The sequence below is a fragment of the Stenella coeruleoalba genome (assembly GCF_951394435.1).
Source record: "Stenella coeruleoalba genome assembly, chromosome: 19".
Classification (NCBI taxonomy): domain Eukaryota; kingdom Metazoa; phylum Chordata; class Mammalia; order Artiodactyla; family Delphinidae; genus Stenella; species Stenella coeruleoalba.
In genome coordinates, this window is record NC_137165.1 from 8,685,483 (window position 1) to 8,709,457 (window position 23,975).

The following is a 23,975-nucleotide window of genomic DNA, read 5'->3' on the forward strand; positions in this document are numbered from 1 at the left end:
AAAAAAAGGCACAAACTAGAGATTATGTATTCCAAAGCCCTCTCCTATTTTTAGGATGCTTTTCAACATTACCTTTGTTTATACTTCAAGGAAAGTTCCTTCCAATAAGCAGTTTCCTCCTTTAAACTTGAAAAATCTGGTATATCTTCACCATCCATGATCAAGAAAGCCTGTGAAATATTAAAGACGAAAATAAATTAATAGAGAACATAGGAATCTTAGTAAAAGTATAAAGTCTGGGACAACACTAAATCTGCAGCATTTTGGAGGGAGTCAAACACGAAAGATTCTAAGAGCAGTGAACTCTTCATTACAATAAGCTCAGGCACCTAAATCACTTCACTGCCCCTCTCACAGGGACCACCAGCATTGTGGACGGGGTCAGGAGAGGAGATGAACAAAGTCACGGAAGCCACGAGAAGCGCTTCTGGTGGCGGCACTAGGTTCTGGGGAGTTGACCCCACAGAATCATCCTGCAGCTGGTTCACAGCGAACTGATCTTCTGGGAATCAGGTGACAGAAAACAAGCTTACTGTTAGAGTTGCTACTGCTGCGTGCCCTTCTCTGTTGTACAATTGCTTCAAAACACCTGCTTGAAACATTTTATACCAGGTAGCCTTTCAAGGAGATCAGGGACCACATTCCCAATAATTTACTATCATTACATTTCTAAAAATTTCCTGTTAATTATCTTTTAAGTCCCAAGCTTCCTCCATAAGTCCACTAATTCTCCAACTTCAATGTTCTTTCACCTTGGTTCTTCTCCCAAGGCTTTCAGTGTGGGTTAAAAAATATCTATTTTGGGCTTCCCTGGTTGCGCAGTGGTTGAGAGTCCGCCTGCCGATGCAGGGGACATGGGTTCGTGCCCCGGTCCGGGAAGATCCCACATGCCGCGGAGCGGCTGGTCCCGTGAGCCATGGCCGCTGAGCCTGCGCGTCCGGAGCCTGTGCTCCGCAACGGGAGAGGCCACAACAGTGAGAGGCCCGCGTACCATAAAAATATATATATATACATATATATATATATATATATATGTATATATATATTTAGTTAACCTTGCATTTAGACTGGCTACCTAAAATTCCCAACTGACTGTCAGGCCCAATGGAATACCAAAGACGTTGGGCTTGTCCTAGATTCACACCTAAGTGTTTCAGTCTTACCTCCTACAACCCTCTCCCCAAGCATCCTACGTTATATTCCAGCAATACTGTTCAAAAGTGTCCTAATGCACCATTCTGCTTCAGGTCTGGATATTTTCCCTCCCTGGAATAGCTCTCCTTCCTTGTGCATTTAGAAAGCTCCTATTTATCCTTTAAAACCTAGCTGTCACCTTTTCCTGTCCTCACCCAGACAGCACTAAAATCTCCCAAACTCTTGGCCCCCATGAATATGCTTTCATGCATATATTTACCACATAATAATGCATTTGCTTACACCTCCCCCTACTAGGCTGTGTATTATTCTTACTGATTTCAACCCCAGCACATTGCCTGCACAATAGCAGATATTCAATAATATTTATTAAATTAAACCAAAATTGATTCAACCTAATCCATACTGGGTAGCAAGAATTCAAGGCCAGCTTTAAAAGTAAATTAATAGGGACTTCTCTGGTGGTGCAGTGGTTAAGAATCCGCCTGCCAATGCAGGGGACACGGGTTCGAGCCCTGGTCCGATCCCACATGCCGCGGAGCAACGAATCCCATGTGCCACAACTACTGAGCCTGCGCTCTAGAGCCCGTGCGCCACAACTACTGAGCCCGTGCCACAACTACTGAAGCCCACACGCCTAGAGCCCGTGCTCTGCAACAAGAGAAGCCATCTCACCGCGTCGAGGAGTAGCCCCCTTTCGCCACAACTAGAGAAAGCCCGCACACGGCAATGAAGACCCAAAGCAGCCAAAAATAAATTTTAAAAGTAAATTAAAACTTGAAGTTGTAGAGAATACGGAATTCATCCAGCAGGACTCACTACTCACGAATGTTTGGAAAAGACATGGACAAGAACAAATACAGTACAAATTCAACTTGAGGGTAGGTATACCAAAGAGACACAAGAATGGCTTCTAGTTGAATAAAATGTAACTATCAATATATACATTTAGTGTGATGCTTTTGCGGCCTACTGTGACTTCTTACGGTTTTAGTCAAGTCTTTTCTGACCACATCGTCTATTATTACTTTTGGCATATTAGTCAATCTTCTAATTACCTTAAATTACCAATCAGCCTAAGAGTTCTCTGAAAAGAGATGGTCCTTGACATACGTGGCATCTCTTCCTGGCACAGCACTTTGCTCAGAGAAAGTACATAGTGCTTACAGACGTTTACTGAGCACCTACAATGTGTCAGACATTGTTAAGTGCTGGATAAACATTCAGTACACCAAATGCACCCTCCTCTAATCTTATTACCCCTACACTGGCACACTTTTGTCTGTTTTTCTACTCTTGAAGATACCGTTATAGCATGACAGCATACTAAAATGTAAAACCCACAGTTAGGAGTCCTGCTGAGACTGGGTTCTAGGGTTTCCACTCTGCCATTAAATTCCTTAATGGCAATTAAGCAATCTGCTTAATCTCTTAAAGTCTCAGTTTTTTCATCTAATAAGGGTTTGGACTATACTAGCTGACTTGTTTCTTCAAATATGTATACTGGTTAGTAAATAATACTGATTAATTCTATAATCCTAACTCTTCATCAAAGTTCCCAATTCCTATTCAATTTCCCCAGATGTAGGGATAATCTTATTTGTAACTGTAATTTAATTTGTAGTAAGGTGTGAATGAAGATGAGGCTAATCCAGTAGCAAGAGGTTTATTTGTATCTCAGAAGAGTATCCAGAGCAGTTAAGGGCATCACCACATGGCATCAAAAACCCCTCCGACTCATTGCCTAAGTCTCCTTGACAACCCAGCTGAAGATATAATTACAGGACACATGAGAGAAGCGCCTCAGGGTGAGGCAACAATCATTGTGTCCCTTGAATGCTCTACATAAGGTATTTTCCCAAAATGCAAAGAAAAAAAAAAAAAGTTAATTACATTTGAAATCTATGAATCCAGCCGTAAAGAAGCTCCTGGGTGCTGGTCCTCAAATCTGGAGAGACACATCCGCCACTGGAACACTGGCAACCATGTATCAATGTGCAGCTCAAATATTCAGTTTCTCATACACAATCAATAAATTATGGTATTGCAAAATGTTATGAAGATCTAAGGGACACAAGAAGCAAAGTTCTGCTGCTACTTTATTTTAAACAAGAAATATTTGGGGCTACCCTGGTGGCGCAGTGGTTGAGAGTCCGCCTGCCGATGCAGGGGACGTGGGTTCGTGCTCTGGTCCGGGAAGACCCCACATGCCGCGGAGCGGCTGGGCCCGTGAGCCATGGCCGCTGAGCCTGCGCATCCAGAGCCTGTGCTCCGCAACAGGAGAGGCCACAACAGTGAGAGGCTCGCATACCGGAAAAAAAAAAAAAAAGAGCAATATTTGAAGAGCGATGAAAGGTTGTGTCTCTCCAGGTAGTTTCCAAGGGCAGGACCTGTGTCTTATAAATCCCTTCTGCCTCACCAGGAACATGGAACGCCGTAGAAGTCTAATATTTGAATCTGACTTATAATCTTTTTTTTTCATATTATTCCTTCTTTGCTTTCAAAGTACTGCTTTCCTTTATTAATATCGAAATTCCCATTTCAGAAATGGTGTAAGTCAAAAGATGTGTGGGCAGTTTATTTCTACCTCACAACACACCACCATGTATTAAATCAAGATTATAAAACCTATCATTCTCGGCTAGACAAAATTATCAGTCTGAGGCAGGCCAAGCCACATTCACAGTCACTTATAAAGCTCAGCATAGGCTCCACACCACAGAATAGGGAGCTGCTTAAATATTTTTGTTGTCTTGCTTTGGAACTTCTCTAGATTACAAACATGCCTTTCTGGAGTTCAGTGACTGATGCTACTTCAGCATGTCAACATTCTATTCGCAGGTAGGATACTTTTACAGTTTCCAGTACTCCTGTTACTGTGCAGTATTTGATGATTCTGGCGATTGGTCCATGGGCCAAAGTCCTTATAGAAGTTCATAATGACTACTAGATGCCTCCCTTGGCATCTAACATTTACTTGAATGTATTTGAATGTGGAGCCAACCCTTCTACAAATAGGGTTAGGGTTGTTTTTATCTAGAAATGTTATCGTTCACATGCCCAGTTTGAAACTTTTCTGTGTGAGGCTGTTTTTCATTGTTGCTGTTGACCCATTTATACAGTATCAGAGGACCTACAGCTGTTATTACTTTGAAGAGTGCTTAGCTAAGTAGTGTTCCCTGAGGAATCTCACTGTTTACACCTCTGGGTATACTATAAAGTGTCCATTTGTCCCTGTTTTTTGGTTCTTGAATAGGGCCGTATTCTTAATACAACTACCAATTTTTCCATCAGTGTCCCCTGGCGACTCAGGTTTTAAATAGCCTTTCGTGTGAAACTTCTTGAGAATCTAGTTCTATTTCTTGTATTTTCCTTGTCCAACTACTTAGCTCAGCATCAAATAATTCTAGCCAAATTATTTTAATATGTGTTTTTATTTCACACTCGCTTCTGTTTTCTCACTGAATCTCATGTGAGTTGAACGTAGACTACAATTTTTCTAATTAACAGGCTACTTTTACAAGTCACTTATTGGTCCCTCAAACAGTAATCTATGCCAGAAGCCTTTTACTAAAATGACCATCAGCTTTTCCAAACAAACCAATTAAAAACACTTAAGAGGGTAACAAGTGGTAGGAGCAGCACAGCATAGCAGTTAAGAGCCCTGACCCTGGAGCCAAACTGCCCAGGTTGGAATCAGAGTCCTCTACTCACTAGTTGACCTTGGGCAAGTTATTTAACCACTCAGTGACCCACTTCCTCACCTGTAAAATGGAGATAATAATTAAAATAGGGTTGTTATGAAGATTAAGTGTGTTAACATTTGAAAGTACTTAGTACGGAGTCTGGCACAGTAAACGCAGCATAAATTTCATTTTTTTATTTGGTTGCGCCGGGTCTTAGTTGCGTCGTTAAATTATTTTTAAAAACTGGTCGTTCAGTTGCAGACCTTTGAAGTATAACCACAAAATAAATGTACTTCAGAATTTAGAACATACAAATGATTCCTTAAAATTAATCACTTCTGGAAGCTATGTGCATATTTCAGTGATACCACCATTACTGAAAACATTTCTAAAACCTCTTCTGGAATAGCCTTGAAGAACCAGATTAAAAAATAAACAAAAAGCTCTTTCTTTGTGGTCATACCTCATTTCTACTGCCTAATTGTTATTATCCAGCTTTATCACTCTAATTTTATTCATGAGACTCAGCCTTTACAGAAATTGTATTTTTTTTTACAAATAACAAAAATTTGCTACCTTCTCAGGGGCTATAAAGACAATCTGTTCATTTTGCTTCAAGTTACAGCAGGAGGATGTGTCCACTGTGTTATATGAAACTATGTAACTGGAGATATTAGACTACAGAAAGTCAATACAGAAAACTATACTGCTACCAAAAAAAAGAAAAAGCTTTAATGACACATCTACAATCTTCTGAAGCTGAAATGAAAGTAGATAATTATATACTCTTCCGCACTACCCAAATCTTCCCTCAATACCTTGTCCCATACAGATGGAGTGTGAACCCCAGAAGTATGACAACTTCTACATGGGGCATTATGATACTGTAGGTGACCTTTAGATATCTAGCAACTGACAAATCAACTCATTTGGGTATAAAACTGCCTGTCCCAAATGCTATATTTACAAAGAAACTATTCTTTCTGCAATGCTAAGAAAATCCATTTCATATGATATTGTCTCCTTGTTAATAGTTGTAGAATGGACTAGTGAGACTGGAAGAGTTCTTCTGGAACTCACATAGATAATAGATACCTTTTTACCAAAATTTTTCTACTCCCAAAGGTGACACATACAGAATTTTAACCTTTTCAAAGTCAATCATAAATATGGTCTCCCCTTTGGTCCTATCAAACTTCTTCTTCTACCTTATGAAGTGCTCAGAAACTTACGTCAGAAGTAATTTTAAGCTTTAGTAACCAAATTTATCCCAGTATGACTTAAAATGAGAATAAAAATAAGTTTTGGAGATGTCACAAAAGCAATCTAGGTTTTTACTGAGGTTTCTACTTAAGTGTTCCTCATCCAATTTCAATTTACTTAATTTAAAAAGCCAAAACAGAACAAAAAACAACTGCTTCATAAGATTGCTATCTGGACCCAGCCAACTTCAACCAGGGCTAACCAAAGGTTTTTTGTTGTTGTTGTTCCTTCTGATCTCTGATTTTAAATAATAACTTTAATAAAGATTCAGAGGAGGTATTTTAGTTCCCCTTTATTCTCTTCAACACATGACTTAATGCTGCATTTTACCCCCTCCAACTTCATGACTTAGCGAAGCCATTACCCTGTTTCATAAATGGATTAAAAGCAGCACAATTTATCAGACAAAATAATTAGCCAGCAACCATGACCAAGTACCAGTGTAGGATTTCTCTCACAAATGAGTAGCAGTTCTTATCCTAGGTAGGTCTGCTCAAAAACATTCGAACACATCTCCTACTAGCTTCTGGTATATTTTTGGCAAACTTTCTACTTTGCTTTCTAGCTGAGAAGGGTATAAAAATCCCACAAAAAGAAACCAGAACTCCAAGCCGGGAGATGTAAATCCTGGACCAAGCGAAGCCCCTCACCGGCTGGTAGAATCCACAGTAGAAATCACTTAAGCCCCCACCCCATCTGGTCTCAATTTCCCCATCCGTCAAATGGCGAGAAGAGAATCAGGCACAGCCACTAACCAGGTGATGAGGTTCAAAGGAGATAGCGAGAGTATTCTGAAACGAGTAAAGGCGCTACAGAAATGTAACAAAATTATCAGGAGTGAAAGAACCCTCAGTTCCTTGGCAAAACGTAAAGGATTACTTCGTTGCTTACCAACAAAAAAAAAAGAAAGGCCAGCACAAGCAACCCGAACCCGTTTGGTGACACTCTTCTGAACTCCAAGAGGGGTGATGAGCAGTTTGGGACAGGCAGTCACGGGAATGCCACCGGAGCCCAAGGTGGGCTGCTTCCGCTCTGGCCCCTCACTTCTCTCCCGCGGGGAGTTCTAAATCCAACCCGGCTCCGAACCACCCCCCGCCAGCTGAAGGGATGGGGGAGGGGCGGTGGAGGAGGATGGCTAAGCTGCCGCCACCACCTCCAACGGAGCCGCTCCTTGCGCCACCAGCGCCCGGGCCCATGGTGCCACGTCCCGGCCTTCGTCCCCGCCATCCCTCACCCCACCCGCGGACACGGGCACAGCCTAGGGAGACCGCCCGGCTCGCTCCATTCCAGGCGCCCCGGTGGGCCACACCTCGGACCAGGGCGGGAGGGGGCAGTTAAGAGCGGTTGGAACAGTTACCGCCGGACTGGTCGCCCCGGAACCCGGGCCCGGCCCAGCGGGGCCTCGGACACAGCCCCCGGGCTGGCAGGCTCCCCGGGGACAGGCCTCGGCACCGCCGACTCGGCGCGGCACCCTCGGGAGCTGCCCCGCACCACAGGCTCACCTCCAATATGTCAAAAGCGCATATTCGCCACCGCTCGACCGCAGTCTCCTCTCCGCTGGCCTGGCCAGGCCCGCCCAGCCGCTCAGCTCCTCTCCCCTCCGCAGCCTTGAGCTCCACTCCGCGCACCTCCGCGCCCGCCTCCTCCCCGACACGTCAGAGGCTGCCTGGGTATCCGAGGCCATTCTGTGACGCACGGGGGCGGGGCTCTGAGCATGCGCGCGAGCGCGGGGGCGGCCTGGGCGGGGCTGTGGCGAGAATGGTGTCACGGGGGGCCGGGCCGCCCCGGGCCCGGCGCGCTGACGTCAAGCTGGCGGCGGCCTTCTGCGCCGGTGTTCTGGGCCCCACTGCGTATCGTTTGCGACCTTCGTGGTTCCCCAAAAAGGCTCTACGTTCGGGAAGGTGGCATCACCGTGGATGACAACTGCCTCCCGGTTTTCAGCCATCAAGTCCTCCAAGTGTCTGTTTCAGTGTTCCAGTTTATAAGAAGAACCTCGGCTCGGATTTCACCTCCGAGTCCACCTCGACCACCCAATTCAGGCGTATTCTAGCCCCCTCGTCACTCCCTCTCACGAACACCTCTGTTGTTTCTACGGTATTCCCACTAGCTGAAATTTTATACTACTTCTTGTCTTCCTCTAGTAAAAATGTAAGTTCCATGAGAACCGAAGCCTCATTCCTTTTTTATCCCAGCAGATAGCTTGGTCCCAGACACAAAGTGGGAACTCACATATTTGCTGAATGAATGATTGGACTCGTTGAGGGGACCGAGGGAATATAAATATTTCCACTTGTATATTTTATATATCTAAGCGTATATTTATTCATGTAAATATGCGTATGTATGTGTTTTCATTCCCTTGGGCCCCCAACTAATGGAATCCATTTTATTTATACATATTCCCCTCCAGAAGACTTGGAGAAGGGGGGGCGGGGTGAACTGGCTGAGATAGAGGAGGATGGGCAACTGCTTAGGGAGTGAAAACTTGAAGAAATAGAGCTGTTTTTAAAACAATTTTCGGAACTTTTGCTGTGTAATGTATAACATAATTCTCTCTGATGTCAGTGCTCTTGGGATTGGGTTTGTGAGGACACAGTGATGTGTAAGGTCTCAAGGTGAGAACAAGGTGAGCCTGGGAGGTCCAGTTATATTTTTGAGGGCATGGACATAAACAGGAGCAGTGCAAGATAGATTCTAAGAGGTGTCCAAATCAATGAAAATCTAAGAAGCAATTAATGGGATTGTGGGAAGGATGGCACCTCGAACTAGACTCTGAAAAGATCATGATAATAATAATAATGAGTAGTTCACTTTTGTTGTATGTACTGGCAATTGTGCTAAGTGCTTGGTTTGCATAATTTAATTCTCACAATGACCCCATGAGATAGGTGCTGTTATTATTCCCAGTCTACCAAAGAGGAGACCAAGACCCAGTAAGATGAGGTTGCCCAAGGTCACTTAACTAGAAAAAAGAGGACTCAAGGTTCAAACCCACCTAGTCTGGATTATCTAGCTCAAGAAACCACACTATTAACCACTACTCTACTGCCACTCAAGAAAGGGGATGGGCTTCCCTGGTGGCGCAGTGGTCGAGAGTCCGCCTGCCGATGCAGGGGACACGGGTTCGGGCCCCGGTCCGGGAAGATCCCACATGCCACGGAGCGGCTGGGCCCGTGAGCCATGGCCGCTGAGCCTGCGCGTCCAGAGCCTGTGCTCCGCAACGTCAGAGGCCACTTATTAATAACGACTACTTATTGGGCTAGAGCCCTGTGCTAAGAGCTTTACATACATTTCCTCACAAGCAGCTTGGGAGGCTAAAATTATTACATGCATTTTATATACTGGAAAACTGAGGCTCGGGGAGCTGAGGTTTAAACCCAAGCAGGTCTTAGTGCAAGCCCAGTGACCTGGGACATCATGGAAGCCTGTGACCTCATCCATCAGGGCACAGCTTCAGCCAGGAAAGCAGAGCCCCAGAGGTGATGAGCAGGGAGGCCTTCCTGTACATCTGGTGCCAAGAAGGAACAGTCCCACCCCAAGAGCAAATAAAGGCTGCAGCTCTGGTCCCTGCCAAGTCCTGGGAAACACACTGAGTCACCTAATGGCAGGCCAGGCCCTGCAGAAAATGTGGGCATCATCTTCCAGGCCACCACCCCTCCCACCCAGCCTGGACCAGAGCTGGTATTTGTCAGGACTGGTGTGTTGGCCCCATCTTAATGAATGGCCTTTGCTTGGCAGGGCTCTCAGAGGTATCAAAGCCCTGTACTGATCTCCCTCCTCTGTGTTGGTTGAGTTTTCTCCAAAGTTTCTCCCACTCCTTGCTTCCAGTTTGTCCATCCCAGAGAAATAAAGTGGAGGTAAAGATGGAAGGCAGCCTCTAAGGGGAACAGAAGTTACAATCAGCTTTGTGAAGGTAGAAAGGTGAGTGAAGGTTGCCCCACCCTCTGCCTTCATAAACCATTAGGAAGGGGTTTGCTGAGGCATGGGTCCCAATCCAAGGTGTTTCTTGGATCAAGCCAAGGTGGTCAAACATCACAGTCCCTGAGAGCATCCCATCTTCCCTACCACAAACTCTGAGACCCGGGAAACAGAGGCCAGGTTCCAACGCTGGAAGAGGAGGGGTTGACCAGCTGCCTTAGGAGAGGTCTGGACACTAACACAGACTCCAGCCAATGAGAATGTGGACTCCAGCCACTTCACACACTCACAAAAGGGGATGCGGTGCACACAGGCCTGCCGTGAAAACTCTGAGATGGGGCATGTGAAGAAGCTAGTGAATCAGGGGAGCAGACACCTCAAAGGTTTGATTCAGTCTGATCTCCATATCTCTTTGGCCAACTGTTTTCTGCTAAGCTATAGGGGCATCAATCAAGCTGGGCAAGGGACTCCCAGAGGCCCGCTAGTTACTGATGGCCTGCTGGATACATCCACGAGATTCCCATCACCACCTCCAGCTCTTTGTGTCTAAACCTCAAAGAGATTCTCCATTTGCCACAGCTGAAATTTCCAGAAAGGGTTTCACGTTTCTGCCAATGGTGTCATTACTCCCCTAGTCAGGAAGGCACAAAAGCCTCGTCAACTCACCCTTCATCATCCCCTTCCCCAGCTTTCACTTCACTCACGTGAAATGTAATCTGAAAGACTTTCCCTTCATAAACTCTCAAATACATTTCCAGTCTTCTGCCCCTGAATCTCCCCAGTCCAAAGTATCCCTTCCTGATCTTCTCTCCCTCATCCTGAACTTCTCTCCCTCAAATTTCTTGTTCCAGCCCTGCAGTGCACACCGCCATCAGAATAACCTTTCTAAAATCCCACTGTGTACAGAGCATCAAGGGCAACAAAACTTGTTTTGGCGTCCTACTGCTTTTGTGATAAAATACACACTACGAAGTCTGGCCTTCAAGGGCCTCCCAAAGCAACTCCAACCCACTTCTCCTGTCTCCGTCCTGCAGTTTACCTAGCTGGGTCTAATCAGACCCTCCACTGTGTACCCCAAATGGACAATTCCCTTCCTCTCTGGGCCTTTTATTGACTTCCACTGCCCGATGTGCTACAGCTGCTCCCTAGGGCCAGCCTGCATTCTTCTCTGCCTTTTGAAGTCTCACTCATTGCTACCTCTTCCAGGAAGCCTTCCCTGATACCTAAAGCCTCTCAGGAGGAAGGAACTATGTAGAACCCTGCATAGTTCACAGAAGACTTACTGAACACGGCCTTTTGGTCATGGAGGTGTCTGACCTCCCCCAAGGAACCAAAGCTCACTGAGCACAGGAATAATGTTGATTGTCCTAGTATCTGCCAGCAACAGGCACTTGGCAAACACTCATTTAACATACTTCAGTGAAAGTCACAGAGGGAATTCCCTGGCAGTGCAATGGTTAGGACTCGGCGCTTTCACTGCCAGAGCCTGGGTTCGATCCCTGATTGGGGAACTAAGATCCTGCAAGCCACACAGTGCAGCAGGTGAGCAAATGAATCAATGGTTTGGTGGCAATAACTCCAAATGCAAGACTGACAGCACTTTCTGGAAAATGCCCCACATTCTGAGAAAAATTACCATATAGAGAGATTTTCACTGGTCTGAAAGGCTGAACTTAGGTGATGCTAGGTTACAAAGGAACTGGGATTTATATCATGAGCAATTATGACTTTTCTCTAGCCCCAAACTTAAAACTCAGTCTATAGGGACTTCCCTGGTGGCAAAGTGGTTAAGAATCCGCCTGCCATCGCAGGGGACATGGGTTGGAGCCCTGGTCCGGGAAGATCCCACAGGCCACGGAGCAACTAAGCCTGTACACCACAACTACTGAGCTCGCATGCCACAACTACTGAAGCCCACGCGCCTAGAGCCCATGCTCCGCAACAAGAGAAGCCACTGCAATGAGAAGCCCACACACCGCAACGAAGAGTAGCCCCTTCTTGCCGCAACTAGAGAAAGCCTGTGCACAGCAACAAAAACCCAATGCAGGCATAAATAAATAAATAAATAAATACTAAAAAAACTCAGTCTATAGCATCCACAATCTCCAAAGCAACATCTTTTGCTTTTGTAATTTACAATAACTACTAGGCTTTTTTTTAATTTAAAAAAACTATACACTTGGACCTTGAGGTGAGAAGTGATTTGATAAAGTCTTTCACTCATCAGCTATGGGTTTATAGTGCTTGTTCTGTTCTAGGCCCTGGGGCTTCAACCATATAAGTATAAAAAGCACACCCCACCCCCATGGAGCTCATATTCTAATGGAGAAGACAGTAAGCAAATAGACAAATTTATTTCTGTCAGGTCATGACAAGTACTATAAAGAAACACACTAGGATAAGAGGATAAGGTGTGGCAGGGGCTGCTGCCTGAGGGAAAATAGGGCTTAATGGTCAGGGGATTCTTCTATGTAAAACTGTCAAGGCCCTTAAAATAAAGGGCAACAGAGATGTGAAATTAAGAACGTACAAATATGTGCAGGTGCCTTAAATAGAGAAGTTTATCTTACTTTCCATCATAGTGCCTGGCAGAGAGTGGCCACTCAGTAAGTATTGGTTGAATGAATGACTTGCTAGGTGGTCTACAGAATGCCAGAGCCTTCAACCAGATGGTAAATTTCCCCTTCCAAGATAAGGAATGATAACCGGGTCATGGCTGATTCAAAAATGTCCACTCCTGTGCGCCCCTGTGTTCATAGCAGCACTACTCACACTAGCCAAGACATGGAAACCTAAATGTCCATCAGCAGATGAAAGGATAAAGAAGATGAAGTATATATAATCTATACATATACAATGGAATATTACTCAGCCATAAAAAGAAGGAAATAATGCCATTTGCAGCAACATGGATGGACCTAGACGTTGTCATACTAAGTGAAGTAAGTCAGAAAGAGAAAGACAAATATCATATGATATCACTTATATGTGGAATCTAAAATATGACACAAATGAACTTATCTATGAAACAGAAACACAGAAGAGACTTGTGGTTGCCAAGGGGGAGGGAGGATTGCGTGTTTGGCATTAGCAGATGCAAACTATTACACACAGAATGGATTAACAACAAGGTTCTATTGTATAGCACAGGGAACTGTATTCAATATCCTGTGATAAACCATATGGTTTCATGAAGAATATGAAAAAGAATGTGTGTGTGTATATATACACAACTGAATCACTTTTCTGTACAGTAGAAATTAACACAACACTGTAAATCAACTATACTTCAATAAAATAAATTTTTTTTTAATGCCCACTTCTGGTGGGTCCCTAACCCTTGACCCAGCCAGCCATCAAGAGCTCAGCCTAGGGCATCCCTGTACCGAAGGGAAAAGGAACTTCCATTTGCTGCCTTTATCGCATCTTCGGTAGCTTCTTGAGCAAACAGTGCTCACCAACTACCCAAAGCAACTCGGGCTCCCAAACCTCAGCTCTTCCATAGAATTTGTCCCCTAAATTTCAAACTCCAGTTGGCTGTAAGTCAACAGAAAGGCAGGAAGTGGGTATGATGACTTTGTCATGAGGGGTTTTAGGTTCCAAATCTCCTTGCTCTTCCTTCCCTTTCTGTGGTGTCTGAAAATGCGGCCTGCTTCTGGCCCTGGCAGGATGCTTCGCCCTCTGAGGGCCTCCAGGTGTAGCTCGCTGACAAGTGGCTCTTGCAGGTGAGAAAAATGAGGACAATTTAGGTAAAGCCTGCAACAACAGGCCTTCCCGCCGGCGTCCTGCCCTGGTTACTGGTAGCAGGAAAGAAAGGGCCCTCGTCCTCATCTGGGGGGCAAACTGAGGTTGCCAGAGTCTCTTTCCCCTATCGATGGACCCGGATATCCTGCCGTGCCCCCAGGAATCTCTCGGAGCTTCCCCATTTCTTCCCCAGAAGCCTACCTGAACTGTGGACTTCCTCCTGTTCTGGAGCTGTCTGCAGCCTCGTGGGCTTCCTGGCTTCAGGGCCTCCACTCCCCCAAGCTTCGGTCTTCACTGTCAGCCCTGGCCCCCACCCCAGCCCCTTCATGGTCACTACCCACACCCCAGAGTGACAGCCACATCCACAGAATAGGATGGCACAACACTGCTAATTTGGTTAACACCTGGCAACCCCAAGGGCTGCTGACATCACACCTACATAAACAGTGTAACTGTCCCCAGACAAAAGCGGCATCTGCTCATTCACCTTTGCACAGACGAGGTGGCAGCAGTTTTGCCTACTCCCAAACCATCCTAATGAAATGACAGGGCTTAGAAGAAATGGAATGTTTCTTACCAACCTGAGCTGACTGTCACCAGGCAATTTCAGCCAAACTCCCATTACCAGTAAACCAATGAGTCAAAGTTACCAGGAATGAAAGATCATGAATTCAACCATCAAACAAATATAATTGAGTGCCTGGCACTGTTCTAGGCCCCAAAGATAGGGCAGGCAACAAAACAAGCTTACAGAAAAGAAGGGAAAGAATGGAAACCGAAAACAGATAAAGAAACATTAGCATGTCAGACAGTTATAAGTACTGAGGAGGAAAGGAGCCAGGACTTTTCAATATTTTATACTTAGGGTGGCATTAAAGGCAGCACCTGGCGTGTGGTAGGCCCTTAACATTTGTTGAGTGAATAAAAAACTTGCAGAGAATGTTAGGTTCTGAGTTATTTTCGTTGCTCTCTTCTGCTGCTCCGTCTTTCTCCTTTTTCTTTCTTTCATCAAAGCACTTTTATCATTTAGAACTCTACTAAAAAACTCCCCTATTAAAAAATGAGCAATTGACAAAATTGAAAAACACAGGGGGCTAACAAACATATCACATTCCACCTTGCTCCAAATCAAAACCATTCAAAGTAGCAAAGCAAAGAAGGGATTCTATATTTCATCCAACAAACATATAAGATTTTTAAAACATCAGACTACAAAGTGGAGACAAGAACACAGAGAAACCAGCACTCTCGTGTACGGTGCGAAGTGGGTGCCCCATGTGTGAGTTTTCCTGGCAGACAGTTTAGTGGCGTGAGCCAGAAACTTACAAATATGCAGCCCTTGCGATCTAGCCTCTCCTAGGAATTTACCTCAAGAGAAGTTATCAAGGATGTGTGCAAAGATTTATCCATGAGGATGTTCATCAAAGCACTGTTTGGCAAAAAAATTAGAAACAACCTACACGAAAAGATCCGTTAAGTGGAATTATGTGATAGCCACACAATATAATAGTAGATAGTCGGTAACAATGATGGTATGAAAGAATATTAACAATGAAACAGATGAATAAAGCAGTTAACTCAACAATATGTATAATAGGATCCCACTTTTGTAAAACAAATGCATACATATGTTCTACCTAGAAAATGTCTGGAAAGATAGATACCAAAATGATGTTAACAGTGGTCATCTATGGAAGGTGAGATCACAGGTAATTTTCTCTCATCTGTCCTTCCTTTTTTTTCTTTTCTGTATTTTTAACCAGAATTAAATATTTTTTTGTTTCTTTTCTGTATAATTTTTTAAGTTTTTTTAAAAAAAAGAATGCATCCAAACTTAACAAAGCAAGATCATTTCCTCAAAATTCTTTCCAAATGATTTTCCTAAGTTTGTGGCTTTAGGACCATTTTAAAATCCAGCCTTTCAGCCAAGTCACTCTAGCAGAGACAAGAGTGACATGGCACTCAGGTGTCGGTGAGCTTCAGTAGGAGGGCTCCTAATTCTATAGCACAGATCATAAGAATTCATTCCCTTCCCTGGTGGTCCAGTGGTTAGGACTCTGCACTTTCACTGCCAGGGGCGCAGGTTCAATCCCTGGTCAGGGAACTAAGATCCCGCGAGCCACATGCCGTGGCCAAAAAAACCAAAGAATTCCTCCTGCTATGACTCCCTAGTTAGCCCAATCTGATGTTATTCTCTCCGGTAAACATATACGTGCTGGTTCCACAGGTGTAAAGTTTCCACCCCACAATCTTTTAAATGTCATATCTTCTACACATCCATTAACTGACGACATAATGATATTTGGGACTTTGATAGAAGCATCTGGGACGTCAACTATAGGTAATCTGGAATGTAAGGATTGCTTCTCCAGGGGTCACTTGTCTGGTGACCATTGTCTAAATAAGGGGATCAATACCCTGACCATTTATAATTATAACCTAATATGGTAAAATGACAGTCCATGGGACCTGAGGCAATTTCACGCTAGTTTTCATCTATTCCTGTACAGTAACAACACAGGCCTTGATGTCCACTTTGAAAATTGCAACAAGGGGGTTTTGGGGGCCTCTACATGGAAAATATCTTCTGCTCAAAATTAGGAGAAAGGGCTTTACTCAGGAGAGTCCTGGCCACAGAAGCCAATTTTGATTCATAAATGCTGAAATGCAGAAATAAATGCTGAAATGCAGAAATAAAACATCCTAGGTTTGCTGTTAATCACAGTAGAAATGTCCCTTCTATAAAAAGAAAAGAAGCATCCCTTTGGAGGGATGCAGTCCAGGCAGAAGAGAAGACATTAATTAAAGTGCTGGGGGCAGGATAAGCAGGGAGCAGAGGAGCCCTTTCTTCAAGCATGTTGCTGTTTCAACCATTTTCGAAAGTCTTCTGTTGACAGGATGGTTGTTAAAACCCTGATAAAAAGATATTCGAGGAAGCACAGGACTTCCCTGGTGGCGCAGTGGTTAAGAATCCGCCTGCCAATGCAGGGGACACGGGTTTGAGCTCTGGTCCGGAAAGATCCCACATGCCTCGGAGCAACTAAGCCCGCGCGCCACAACTACTGAGCCTGCGCACTACAACTACTGAAGCCCACGCGCCTAGAGCCCGTGTTCCACAAGAGAAGCCATAGCCATGAGAAGCCCGCGCACGGCAACGAAGAGTAGCCCCTGCTCGCCGCAATTACAAAAAGCCCCTGCGCAGCAACGAAGACTCAACACAGCCAAAAATAAATTTAAAAAAAAAAAGATATAAAGCAAGAGGCCCAGACACACAGAGGAGGTGATCAAAGGGTGGCAAGATCCACCCTCCACCTCGAGCCAAAGGTGCAGGCACCACCCCTTCTCAGGGCTCCCCACCCTGGTGTGAGAGCCCAGTCCCGCCTGCTCGTCTTCCCTAACCTCCACCTTAGGAATTCAGGTGTTTGCTCCTCTCTGGAGAATCAGCTCCATCATTGGTGATTTTGCTTCCCTTCTCTGAGCCTCAGTTTCTTTATCTGTAAAATGTGCAGGTTGGACCAGATGATAACAGTTCCCGCACCCTCCCGGGGCGCTTAGACCCTGCCTCTCCTTGGCCAGTTTGCCCAATGTGATGGCAGGGTCAGCCCCGTCCTAGATGGGTGGGGGTAGGTGACCAAGAACAGTCTCATTCCTGCCAGCGTTCCTTTGCTATGCCTCGGGATCGCTGAACTTGCAGAATAAACCGCCTTCAAGTGCATCTAACATCTGGTGTTTTCATTTCCTGAAGCTGCTGTAACAAATTACCACAAGCTTAACGCTTAAAAACAACTCAAATTGATTCTCTTATGGTTCTGGAGGTCAGATTCCAAAATGAGACTTATGGGACTAAAATAAAGGTATTGGCAGGCCTGGTTCCTTCTGGAGTTTCCAGGGAGAACCAGTTCCTTGCCACTTGCAGCTTCTAGGGGCCACAGCGTTCCTGAGCTCATGACCGCATCACTCCAGTGGCTGTTTCTGTTATCACATTGCCTTCTCTGACTCCTGCCTCCCTCTTATAAGGACCTTTCTGATTACGTTGGGCCCACCCAGATAATCCAGCCCAGCAGGGGGAAGAGGAGGAAGTTTATTCCCTGGGGAAACTAACAGAGACGCTCCAGACCTGGGACACTGAGCATACGGGAGAGCAAGGCTGAATCAATACAATATAAAGGGAAGCGGGGGACTTCCCTGGTGGTCCAATGGTTAAGACTCCGTGCTCCTAATGCAGGGGGCCTGGGTGTGATCCCTGGTCAGGGACCTAAAGATCCCGCACACGGCAACGAAGATCCCACGCGAAGATCTCGCATGCCATGCTCGACTAAGACCTGGCACAGCCAAATATTATAAATAATAAATAAATGTTTAGAAAAAAAGAGGGGGGAAGCCGGAGAGGAAGGGGGAATACTTCAAAGGCTGAATATCAAATGAGACCCCAGCTTCCTTCCCTGATGGTCTCCCAGAATGCCAACAGCCTGTACCCTCCAAGCAGGAGATCGGAGAGCTCTTCTTAACAGGATAATCCCCCCATCGCAAAATCCTTAACTTACAACCGCAAAGTCCTTTTTGCCATAAAAGGTAACATACTCACAGGTTCTGAGGATTAGGACCTGGACACCTTTGGGGGCTATTATTCTGCCCACCACATCTGATGCTCCAATTTTACCACCTTCACGATATTTGCCATTTCTGCTTTTCATCTTTGAATTTTTCTTTGAATCAGATCACTTTCTAAGAAAATGAACTTAAAAAATAATCATATTGGGGACTTCCCTGGTGGTCCAGTGGGTAAGACTCCGAGCTCCCAAGGCAGGGGGCCCGGGTTCGATCCCTCGTCGGAGAACAAGATCCCACATGCCGGAACTAAGAGTCCATGTGCTACAACTAAAAGATGCCACATACCACAGCTAAAAAAAGATCCCATATGCCGCAACAATTATCTCGCATGCCAGAACTAAGACCTGGTGCAGCCCAAATAAATTTTTTTTTAAAAAAACAATCATATCTATGAAATTATAGAATTGATTGCTAGTCGTATTTTCCCTACTATTTCATAAGTTAAATACATGACTATTAAGATGTCAAATGTTCAAGGACCTATGTACAGCACAAGGAACTCTACTCAATATTCTGTAATGGCCTATATGGGAAAAGAACCTAAAAACGAGTGGATACGTGTATATGTATGACAGATCCACTTTGCTGTATACCTGAAACTAACACAACATTGTAAATCAACTATACTCCAATAAAAATGTTAATATATATATATATATATATACACATTAAGAAAGATGTCTGTACACCTGAAAATATCACAACATTGATCAACTATACTCCAATACAAAATAGAAAGTTTAAAAAAAATGTCAAATGTTCATCTCTGCACCACATAACATCACTGTGCGTGCCACCAGTAGTACACAGACTGTCCTTTGGGGAAAAAAAATAGAACCAGCCTCCTGATTTTACAGAATAGGGTAATTTATCCAAGAAGGCACAGCAGCGAACAGCAAAACTGCAGCTACACCCTCGACTTCTTCCTCCTGTCTCCGTGCTCATTAATCACAGCTTGAAAGGATGTCAGCGTTTTCTAAATAGCATCTCGCGTTGGTGATTCATATCATTTAGGGCTCAGTTCCCCTTCGGCTACATTTCCGGGTATTTTATATTTGGAAAGTGGGGTTTCCTATTGCTTCCCCTATGGACCAACATCCACGCATCCTATTTATCTGTGTTGAGCAGAGGGTGTTTACTTGACCCACATCTGGACAGCATCCAGGTCCCAGGGAGGAATGCACTGCAAAGGGAGATCCGAGGCCAGTGGTGATTTTGTACTGTGCCCCTTGGCATGTGTCCCAGCTGCTGACTGAACCTGGAAACAGCTTTTAAGAAGACAGAGTTCCTTTCCAATACACAGGGTGTGGGATGATATAATTGCCCTCCTTTTACATAACAACTGGCATGCAATAAAAATAGCTTTCAGAAACGAAATTGAGTTATTTGTAATGAGGTGGATGGACCTAGAGTCTGTCATACAGAGTGAAGTAAGTCAGAATGAGAAAAACATACCGTATGCTAACACATATATATGGAATCTAAAAAAAAAAAAAGGTACTGATAAACCTAGTACCTTTTGCAGGGCAGGAATAAAGAGGTAGACATAGAGACTGGACTTGAGGACATGGGGTAGGAGGGGGAAGCTGGGGCGAAATGAGAGTAGCATCGACGTATATACACTACCGAATGTAAAATAGCTGGCTGGTGGGAAGCAGCAGCATAGCACAGGGAGATCGGCTCAGTGATATGCGATGACCTAGAGGGGTGGGATAGGGAGGGTGGGAGGGAGGCTCAAGAGGGAGGGGATGTGGGGACGTGTGTATGCATATGGCTGATTCGCTTTGTTGTGCAACAGAAACTAACACAGTATTATGAAGTAATTATACTCCAATAAATATCTATTAAAAAATTTTTAAAAAGCTTTCATTTATTGGATACTTCACCTGGGACAGGTCCTGTGATAAGTGCTTTACACACATCCATTTACAACAACCCTATGAAGTAGCTATTAGTGTTCCCGCTTTACAGCTGAGAACACCATGTCTCAGAGAAGTTAAGCAACTTGTCCAGAATCACACAGCTAGTGTGACAAAGTCTATATTCATAGAACCTCAGAAGGTAAAAGAGAACTTAGAAAGCTACCTGAGATGAGGAATGCCAATGAGGAAACCAGAGAGGTTGAGCAACCTGCCCAAGGACACACAGTTTAATGACAGACTCAGGGAAAAAATTCAGGTCTTCAACTCTCAGACCAGTTTGTTCTTTCAGGTTTTCTCTCTCTTAAGCTATTATTTCTTGGATGATTTTTTTCAGATACCTGCCTGGTCAGCTTCTTTTTTCTCATTATTGCATACATCTCTCCTCCCTGGTGCTTTTGCCCCTCATCATTTTCTCTCTAATTGAAAGCTGTGGAGGAATCTAATGAGAATCCCAGAGTGACCCTTCCCCATCTCTCCCTCTGACCCACAGAAAAAAAAAGTGCTAGAAAAATCTCCCTGAGTCTGTATAATTTGGAATGAGTAATAATTTAACCAGAAAAGGATTAATGTTTACCTTCATCCTTTCCCCCAAAAAAAGAAATTGCTAAGCAGATACACAGTGGAAAACAAGATTATATGGGGACATGACCAAAAGAGGAAATTGTTAATGCAAATTTTAACCCAGTAAGACCCTAAATGTCCATCAAAGGGAATTGACTGAATCAATGATCATATATCCACACAATGGAATACCAGGTAGCCACGAATGATAATGTAATAGAACACTGTGTAATAATATGAGAACAAATTATGATTAGTAAGTCGAAAGCATGAATACAAAATAAAATGACTCCACTTTTATAAGTATATACCCACAGGAAAAAAAGACTGGAAGGATATATTTATAACTGGTGGCTATCTCTAGGCGATTTATATTTTCTTTTTTGTGTTTATCTGTATTTTCCAAATTTCCTACAGTGAACACAGATTACTTTTATAATCCAAGGGAGAAAAAAATTCATCAAATTCTTGACATAGTCATTAAGAACTGCTGTTTTCTGAAGCCTATGCTCTGAGATCACATATACAAGAAAATAAGGGATCGACCACAAACCTCTTTCCTGAGCTGGCCATATGTTAACAATTTAACAATTATCCTACTCCAGTAGAAAGATGAGCAATGAACATAAATAAGTGGTTCACTGAAGAAATACGAATAATAAAAATAAATAAAATTTAAAAAAATAAAACAAATGATAATACTCAGTTCTGGCAATAGTGTGAGGAAGCCAACACTCTCAGACAACACTGGTCCAAGTGAAAATGCTACGGCTATAGCAGTTACCACAATGGATTGAATACAAGTATCTCCACTTCCTCCTGAAACATCACAAAAAAGACAGGACAAATTTTTTTTTTTTTTTTTTTTCTGCGGTACGCGGGCCTCTCCTGTTGCGGAGCACAGGCTCCGGACACACAGGCTCAGCGGCCATGGCTCGCGGGCCCAGCTGCTCCGCGGCATGTGGGATCTTCCCGGACCGGGGCACGAACCTGTGTCGCCTGCATCGGCAGGCGGACTCTCAACCACTGCGCCACCAGGGAAGCCCAGGACAAATTTTAAAAGGTAGAAACCCATCAGGACAGAGTACGGGAGAGCAGACGTCAACAGACTTGGAAGACAGCAAGCAGAATGGTGAATGGCAGCTGATGGACTGCATCAGAGAAGGCTGGAAACTGAATGCCAACCAGAAGCAAGCAGGGTGTGCCTCTGAACCGCAGAAAGGCCCAGGAATTGGAAGTACCAGCTATGTCAGAAGACGGGGTGGGGTGGAGCCAAAAACAGGAATGCTGTTGAAAGCACAGTGTGTTTAAAAAGCACTCAGACTTCACAGCCCAGGTGACTGACCAGCCAAGGCATTTAGCTCTCCCTCTGCCCAGCAGGAGGAGAAGGCTTCTCCTCTGGAGAAACTAAACCAGAGAAGCTCCAGAACTAGGGACACTGGGCACACCAGAGGGCAAGGCTGTCACTACACTAGAAAGGGAAGTGGGATAAAGGGAGGGAGGATTCTTCAAAGGCTTCATATCAAACGATGAGACCCCCAAATTCCCTCCCCTACTGACCCTCCAAGAATGCTGGCAGCCTGGATTCTACCCTCCAGGCAGGAGATCAGAGAGTCTTTCTCAACAGAACGAGATGGCTTGGGACTTCCCTGGTGGCGCAGTGGTTAAGAATCTGCCTGCTAACGCAGGTGACACGGGTTCGAGCCATGGTCTGGGAAGATCCCACATGCCACGGAGCAACTAAGCCCGTGCTCCGCAACTACTGAGCCTGCGCGCTAGAGCCTGCAAGCCACAACTACTGAAGCCTGCGCGCCTAGAGCCCGTGCTCCGCAACAAGAGAAGCCACAGCAAAGAGAAGCCCGTGCACCGCAACGAAGAGTAGCCCCCACTCGCCGCAACTAGAGAAAGCCCGTGCAGCAACGAAGACCCAACGCAGCCAAAAATAAACAAATAAATAAATTTATTTTTAAAAACAAAGAAAATGAAATAAAAGTAACCTCTAACCCTGAGAATGCCGTCTTATAGTTTACAAAACACTTTCACAATCATTGTCCTGCTCAAGCATCACAAACATCCCACAAAGCAGAGACATTTTACAACTGTGTCGACCAGAAAACAGGTTCACAGGAAAGTGACTTGCCCATAAATAAGGCAAGAAGCCAAGACTTAATCACAAGCCCCAACTTGGTCAGCCTGGCAAAATTGCAAGCAGCACACCGGCTGCGTCTCAGTCAACCTCAGATAAACCTGTCTGAACCCAAGGAGGTCTCTCTGCAACCCAGAAAAATGCTACCTGGGCAGCTCAGGTAATATACAACCAAATCAAGGTGATGGGATTTCAGGAAACCACCAAAGCCAACCCCTGGTATCACCCCCAAACACAGAGACACAGCCAACTTCACAAACTGACCTCAGCCTCTGACAGTCCCCTGACCACATGGACAGAGAGGGTCCACCAGGAGCCCCCCACCCCAACTCTGGCGTGTTGCCAGCTGGCCCTCACCTGGCCCAGACCTTGTCCAAGCTGACCCCCCAACTCCCCACCATCCCAACGTACCTGGTCCCGTGTCCCAGCCCTCTCTGATGAGATCAACAGCAGCACAAAGCAGCCGGAGCTGAAGCCGCTGAAACAAAATAGAAATCAACAGGAAGTGTGAGAATCACCTTCTGACAAAAGAGGCACAAGGACAGGAAGTGGGTTCAGGCCAGGAAGGCTGGGGCCGGCCTTCTAGAAGTGAGGCAACCCTGCCAGCCTCATCGCTCAGCTGTTGTTGAACAAGACTTCAGGGCTGGGGAAGGGAAAAAAACAAATTCAAGCCCTAACTCTTTAGCCAGAACTTCAAGCTTCCCCATGTCCACTATATGCATGTATGTCTCCGGCCCTGTATTTGAGGGGAAAGGCGAGGGGAAGAAGAGATGCACAGAGCCTGGCACAGCACACATGTGGTACTTAAAAGAAAGAACTTGAAGTCAGATAGCCTCCACTTACCACTTTTAGCGGCGAGACCTTGAACGGGTTGCCGTGCGTCCCCGCATTTTCCCAAAATGAAATGCCGTACTGACCTCACACTATTGTTTGGGCTTAAATGAGATAACGTGTGTAATTGGCTTCATA

General features: G+C 44.9%; 1 protein-coding gene across 3 annotated transcripts in view; it reads right to left on the reverse strand.

Annotated features, from left to right (window-relative positions):
- NDEL1 (nudE neurodevelopment protein 1 like 1) overlaps positions 1-23,975 on the reverse strand; it is a 73,225-nt gene that overhangs the window by 31,550 nt on the left and 17,700 nt on the right. For 2 of the 3 annotated variants that reach the window (XM_079906027.1, XM_079906026.1), the window contains exons 3-4: positions 23,418-23,484; positions 73-170 (exon numbers count right to left, since the gene is read on the reverse strand). In XM_079906027.1, coding sequence (XP_079762153.1) covers positions 73-170; positions 23,418-23,484 — 165 coding nt within the window. Of the gene's footprint in view, positions 1-72; positions 171-7,606; positions 7,778-23,417; positions 23,485-23,975 lie in introns of those variants that run through there. The other variant, XM_079906028.1, reaches the window with a different exon arrangement.